At 71.5% G+C, this 6,828-nt stretch overlaps 1 protein-coding gene across 1 annotated transcript; it reads left to right on the forward strand.

Annotated features, from left to right (window-relative positions):
• The first annotated feature begins 287 nt into the window (after positions 1-287).
• Positions 288-4,045, forward strand: LOC118715656. Its single transcript, XM_036432251.2, has one exon. The coding sequence runs from the start codon at positions 495-497 to the stop codon at positions 3,996-3,998; it is 3,504 nt and encodes a 1,167-aa protein (XP_036288144.1). The 5' UTR covers positions 288-494; the 3' UTR covers positions 3,999-4,045.
• Positions 4,046-6,828: the final 2,783 nt, after the last annotated feature.

Raw genomic sequence — 6,828 nt, forward strand, 5'->3', positions numbered from 1 at the left:
CCGAGAGGCTGGGGAGCCTGGCCGGGGCCCGGGCCGGGGCCCTCACCCTCTCCCGCCTCGGGACTGAGCGGGCAAGGGGCCTCAGGTCACACCTGGACCTGCAGCCCGGGGCCACTGGGAAAGGAGGGGAGAGGACTGTCTTGCCTGGAAGGTAGACAGGGAGCTGGGTTCCTCAGCGTCTCCCGCCCGGCCTCTCTCCCTGGAGCTTCCCCTGTCCCCCGGGACCCGCCTGCCCCCCTCACCCCTGGGACCCACCTGCCCCGGGCACCCTGCCCCCGGGTACAGCCTGAGCAGAGGCCCCCTGGCCTGGGGAGAGGAGCCGGCCAAGGCCCGGCAGGCTTTCCTGGGTGACCTGGGCCTTTCTGTCTCCCAAGACGGGTGGGGCTCCTGTTTCCCACACTCTGTCACCCCCACCCAGTCACTGGGGGCTGTGATGTGTGGGGTCGTCATGGCAGCACAGTGGAGGCAGGGCACCTAAGGCATGGAGCAGGACTATGGAAGTCACCACGCAGGTGGGGGGCCCTGATCCATCGGACCCCCAGGGCCACCCCTCAGCCAGCAGCCAGCAGCTGGGGGGTGGCCTCAGCGAGCCTCAGGGACCGTGGAGAAACTCGGGGTCCACGTGCTTCAGGCAGGGGCTGGCCTTGTCCCCCGAGGCCGTCACTGAGCCCGAGCCCGCCCGCCAGCCTCCCGGGGGCCCCGCTGAGGGTAGCGCACAGTGGGGCTCCCGAAGAGCGCCCTCCACCGGCCCCGGCCCCGGCCCCGGCCCCAGCCCCGGCCCCCGCCCCGGCGTGGAAGCCCAAGCGCATCTCATCCTGGAGAAGGAGGCCCAGCCCCCACCCCGGTGCGCGCCCAGGGACAGCGCCGAGGGCCTGGCCCAGCCCGGCCGCCGCCACTCCTGGCTTCAGGTGCCGGGTGAGAGGGCGGGCAAGGGTCCGGCTAGAGTCCTGGTCGGCCGGGGCAGAGGCCCCTGCGGCCCCCAGCAGAGCCAGCAGGTCCCCCGTTTCCTTTCAGGGGAGACTGGCTCAGCTGCAGCCCAAGGTCAAGGGCAGGGCCAGTGCTGGTGTCCGGCTCAGGCGACCCCAACTCCAACTCAGGCCCACTCTCCAGCTCCGCATGCCACCCTCCCGCCGGCCGCCGCCACACGTCACACCTGCTGCCTCGACCACCTGCTGGGGAGCATCGCCCAGGCCTTGCCCCGGGCCCAGCGCGGGGAGAGCGGCCACCGGTGGGCGGGCCTCCTGGAGTCTTCCAAAGCGGTCACCTTCTGCCAGCATGAAGTCACCTTCGGCTCCCAGCGGCTGCCCGCCCCGGGACACCCTCCCACCGAGTCCTCAGCCTGCGCCCTGGAGCTCGAAGCCGCCCTGAGGCCTGCGTTACCCACGCAGCCGGCGACCCGGGCAGAGAGGCCGCTGTTCTACACCTTCGATCTAGACGGCCCCACGCCCCAGAGCTGCCGCCAGGAGGCCGGCGCTGCGCCACACGGGCAGCCCCTCGGCGCCCGCAGCCCCCCCCGCCCCCGGGCTCTGCTCTCCACCTGCCCGGCGACCGGCCACGAGCAGCGCCAGGCCCCGCCGCCCCGGGAAGCCACGCCGAGGCCCGCCGTCGGCGCCCCCACCTGCCAGTTCCAGGACCCTGCGGAGGGCCACGTGCTGGTGTTTGACCTGGACACGGGCAACACCAGGCTGGGACTGCTGTGCCAGGACCTGCTGGGCTCCCGGGCAGTCCTGGTGGGCCTCGTGCCCCACCACCCGTCCGTGTACGCCCCCGACGATACGCCGGCCGCCCGGCCGCTGGCTGTGCCCGCTGCCTCCCGTAACAGCCGTCACGCCGGCCTCTGGCCCGTCTCACCGGCACCGTCCAGCCCCGTGCCCTCCAGCATCTCCTCTGGCGACTACCAACAGGTGGCCCTGGGTCCCAAGGAAGCCAAGCTCAGCCTGGAGCCATGGAATGGCCCTGGTCCCGGGACACCCATCGGGGTGGGCCTGCTCCCTGGGCCCATTCCAGTGAGGGTGCCCCTCCAGTTGGGAGACAGGACGCCGAGCCAGGATCCCGGCTGGCCCAGACCTGCGGCTGGAAAAAGCGACTCCACTCACACCATCTGGGGCCTGGATGCGCCCGGGATGCAGGACGCCTCGGCGGGCCAGCCCCGGAGGCTGCGTGTGACCGGCCCGGAGCTGGCCTCAGAGCCCGGCCCCCCGGCCCCCGCCCCAGCCCAGGAGGCAGCCAGGGCCGTGTTCCAGGCGGAGACGGGCAGCCTCAGCCGGAAGGAGGCCAGCACCGCTCACCTGGTGGACCCGGGTGCTGAAGACAGCAGGCAGGGCCCCCTCGGCGGCTGGCCCCCGCGCGGTGAGCAGCGCCCCCTCTCCGGACAGCACCCCGCAGCGGGCCAGCCCCCCTCTCCCGGGCAGCCCCCTCTCCTGGGGACCCCGCTCGCCCGGCAGCATCCTCTCACCAGCCAGCCTTCCTTTCGCCAAGAGCCCGCCGTCCCCAAAGAGCCCTTCCTCTCCAGAGGCCCACCGTCCGCCAGGGAGGCCGGCCAGGGCCCCGCGCCGTGGCAGGAAGGGGAGGCCGTGGGTCTGCCCGTCCACGTGGGGGTGCTCCGGGCGCCCCCGGCCCAGGAGACCTGCGTGTATGTGAGCAGAGACACGGTGGGCCTCGGCGTCCCTCCCGGCCCCAACGCCCCCTGGCTGTCCCCCCGGCAGCCCTTCGGTGCTCTCAGGGCCCCCGGGGAGCCGCTCTCCCTGGTCACGGTCACCGCGCCCGGCACCAGCTACAAGGTCTTGCCCGTGGCCGTGGGGGGCGCGGCGCCCCCGGGCCCCCGGCTGAAGCTGACGGCGGAGGACCTTACTGGCTCGCCGGCGGTCACCAGCCTCGGCCTGCTCAGCGGGGCCTACGACGCTCCGCCGAGGCCGCCCCCCGGGCCCCGCGGCCGCGCCCAGAGCCCGGCCGCCGTGGTGATCGACACGGGCTCCGGCTTCACCAAGTGCGGGCTGGCCGGGGAGGACCACGTCCTCAGCGTGCTGCCCTCGCGCGTGCAGCTGCTGCAGCCGCCCGGCCCGGGCCAGCCCCGGCACGCCATGCTGGGCGCGGGCGGCGGCGCCTGCACGGTGCTGAGCCGGGGCGTGGTGTCCGACTGGGACGCGCTGGAGGTGCTGTGGCAGCACCTGTTCTACTGCAAGCTGGGCGTGCGGCCCGAGGAGCTGGCCGTGCTGGTGGCCGACTCGCCCGTCTCGCCGCGCACCAACCGCGAGAAGGTGGCCGAGATCCTCTTCGAGTGCTTCCGCGTGCCCGCCATGCAGACCGTGCAGCAGGCACTGCTGGCGCTCTACGCCCACGGCCGCACCACCGGGCTGGTGCTGGGCAGCGGCCACGGCACCTCCTACGTGGCGCCCATCCTCTCCGGGGACCTGGCCCCGCTCCACACCTACCGGCTGGACGTGGCCGGGGCGGACCTCACGGAGTACCTGGCGGAGCTGCTGCTGGCCGGCGGCCGCGCGCTGCCCAAGGCCGGGCTGGTCAGCCACCTCAAAGAGACCTGCTGCTACGTGGCTCTGGACGCGCAGGCCGAGCTGGCCCGCGCGCAGGCCCGGGCCCCCGTGGACTTCGTGCTCCCGGACCAGCAGGTCGTCAGCCTGGGCGCCGAGCGCTTCCGCTGCCCCGAGGCCCTCTTCCGGCCCCACCTGCTGGGCCTCCGCCAGCCGGGCCTCCCGCAGCTGGCCCTCCTCAGCGTCTCCCGGCTGGAGGCGCGGCAGCAGGAGCAGCTGCTGGCCAACGTGGTGCTGGACGGGGGCAGCACGCTGCTGCGCGGCTTCCCCGAGCGCGTGCGGCAGGAGCTGGGCCCCTGCGCCACGGTGCTGGGCTCGCCGCACCGCGCCGTGGCCGCCTGGCTCGGCGGCTCCATCATGGCCTCCCGGGACTCCTTCCAGAGCCTGTGGCTCAGCCGCCGGGAGTACGAGGAGGAGGGCCCCTGGGCCATCTACAAGCACCAGCTCTGAGACATAAAGTTCCCTGCCGCCGCTCCGAGTGCGTGGCGTGCTTCCGGCCCGGGAGTGTGGAAAGAATGGGGTCGGGGGGGGGGGCGGGGTTCGGGGACGGGGCCCTTGGCGCACCTGAGTCACCCCAGCCCCCCAGGTCCCCGCAGCCTCTCCCTCCCGGAGCCCGGGGCCCCTGGGCATTGGCGCGGCTCTGACCTTTATTGCACCCCAAGGGCAAACACAGAGAGTGGCTGCTATGGGTTTTGCCCCGTTGCCCTGGCGACAAGTGCAATTACCCTGATTGCCAGCTGGTTGCCATGGCAATTTCAAACATAATGTAATAACCCACACAGCCTGGAGTGAGTCACGGAGGGGGCAGCCCCCTCCCCTTGCTCCGGAGGAAAAGGCTGTTTGCCCTCCCCCATCCCGGGCTCCCTTCGGGGGGCTGAGGCCGGCAGCATGGACGGCAGCCGCAGCGCCCCAGGTGGCCGGGGACTGGGCGCTGCTGGCCTCCCGGGACGGCGCCTGTCAGGCGGCTGGCTTCTCGGGGAGCTGCCTGGCTGTTGGGGCGTTGTCTCCTTCGTTGGAGCTTCTGGGGCTCGGTGCTGGTTGGCAGGGGAAGGGAGTGCTGCCTCGGTGTCCAGGGCAGGAAGGGCGGGTGAGAGGGCGGGTAAGGCTGGCTCCGGGGGGTACACCTGAGCTGAGGGTGGGAGCCAGCATAGTCAACTTCTGGCTCCCTTCGGCCCTTTAAGCCCCCTCGTCACCCACAGCACGTGGGTCCTCCTAGGGGCTACTGGGCAATGCCAATGCCATTGCCAATGCCAACTGCCCCTGCTCTTGTCCCAAGCTCTGCCCTGCGCTGGGCCTCCCGCCGTCTCTCTGGCCTGGGCTCCTGACCTGGTCTGGCTCTGAAAGCGGGGTGGAAAGGGCGCTGTCCCCCAGCCGTGTGGAGGGAGCTGGTGTGGCTGCCGCCTCCCCAGAGGGCAGCCTGAGATGGAAGCCGCGACGAGGAGCCCTCCTCTCCTGTGCGCTCTGCCGGAGCTGAGGCTGAGGCTGCAGGGAGAGTGGTGCCCAGCCCCAGCCCTGGTTCTGTCTTCGGGTTCCCGCTGCCCAGAAGACAAAGCCCGGGTTCATCTCCCGCCACACACACACACGCACGCGCACACACACACACACACACACACACGTGAACCTGAGAGTGAGGGGCTGCCCTAAGAGTAGAGACTAGAAACAGCCAAATGGCATAGGGTTATCACAGCCCCTGCCCACCACCAGCCTCATCCCGGTCCTTCCTGTTAGCTGGCCCCACAGCCCGGTCCAGTCTCCACAATCCCGAGGCCTGTGTCACACAGGACGGGACCAGAGTCCCAGGGACCCGTGGCTCCAGGGACTAGCGGCCGCAACCATGCGCACACGCGAGCGAGCACGCCTGGGTGCACACAGAATGCAGACACACGTGCCCCGGGCACCATGGCACACAGAGTGCTGCTGCCTTCTCCTTCAACAGAAGAGCTGTGTGTGCGCGCACGTGCACACGCACACACACACACTCACTCACACACGTGTGCACACACCCTGCCACGTGCTCTCACCCACAGGCACGTGGAGTGTGCAGAGGACCCAGAGGGGGGAGCCCTGCGAGCAGCCAGCCGGGCCCAGCAGCCACCTCTCCCCTCCTCTCGCCCCATCCCAGTCTCTGCCCAGCCCAGGCTCTCCGGCCTCGCTGCACATGGCCTCAGGGGACTCGGGGAACGGTGACATTGTGACCTGCGTGAGGTCAGCCACCATTGCTCTGCCCTCCGTGCAGCTCAGAGCACCACTGTTTCGGGGATGATGGGCAGACAGCAGGGAGGACGGGGGGCAGACAGCAGGGAGGACTGGGCAGACAGCAGGGAGGATGATGGGCAGACAGCAGGGAGGATGATGGGCAGACAGCAGGGAGGACGGGGGGCAGACAGCAGGGAGGACTGGGCAGACAGCAGGGAGGACGGGGGGCAGACAGCAGGGAGGACAGTGGGCAGACAGCAGGGAGGACCGCTTGGGGGCTCTCGTTCATTCTCAGACAGCCGAGCCACCCGGGAGGGGACACGGCTCAGCGCTGTGGACACCAGCTGGCCGCAGGCTCCTGCCCGCAGGTGGCCTCAGGCTGCCCTGGAAGAGGGGACCAAAGCCGGGCAGGGCGGACAGGGTCCCCACGGCCTCGTCTCCGGAGGCAGGTGCCAGGGCACTTCCCGGGCAGCCTCCGCCCAGCCCCACCTTCCTCCGGGGAGTCACTCCCACAGCCCAGAGGAGACAACATGGCAGAGCTGGAGCTGGCCCTCCCAGACGGGGTGGGGGTAGAGGCCTCGGGGCTGGGAGGGGGACAGGCTGCCCCGGCCACGTGCCCCCCTGAGGAGGGACCGCAGTGGCACGGCCCCCCTCAGCGCTCCTGCGGGCAGCGCCCAGCCTCCCGGGAAGGCCAGCCCGCATCAGCCAGCAGCCAGGCTCCGCTGGGCTTGGCCTCCAGTGCCCTCTGGGCCGAGGGAGGTCCGTGTGCCCAGAGCCCAGCCCGGGCGGCTGGTGTGCCCCTCGCCGGTATGTTTGGGGGTGCCATAACCGGGAAGGAAGCCGAGTCCACAGCACCAGGCAGTGACTCTGGTTTGGGAAATTCAGGGCCATTGAGGAGAGGGCAGACGGGGCCACCCTAGACCCCCGGCCCAGATTGGGGGTGGCAGAGGCTCCAGCCTGCAGGAGTGGAGGCCGGTGGAAGGCCAGTCTGCCTGGGGGTCCCGGACCCTCCCTGGCCACCTGCGCCCGCGACTCCCAAGGGGGGCAGGTCTGGGGGCGGCTCGCCTGGCCCTGGCGCTGTCCA

The sequence above is a fragment of the Pipistrellus kuhlii genome, unplaced genomic scaffold (genome assembly GCF_014108245.1).
Source record: "Pipistrellus kuhlii isolate mPipKuh1 unplaced genomic scaffold, mPipKuh1.p scaffold_m20_p_11, whole genome shotgun sequence".
Taxonomy (NCBI): domain Eukaryota; kingdom Metazoa; phylum Chordata; class Mammalia; order Chiroptera; family Vespertilionidae; genus Pipistrellus; species Pipistrellus kuhlii.

What these genes read in the sequence shown, in the direction of transcription:
- LOC118715656 (XM_036432251.2), top strand. Translation starts at nt 495, where the DNA reads ATGGAAGTCACCACGCAGGTGGGGGGCCCTGATCCATCGGACCCCCAG.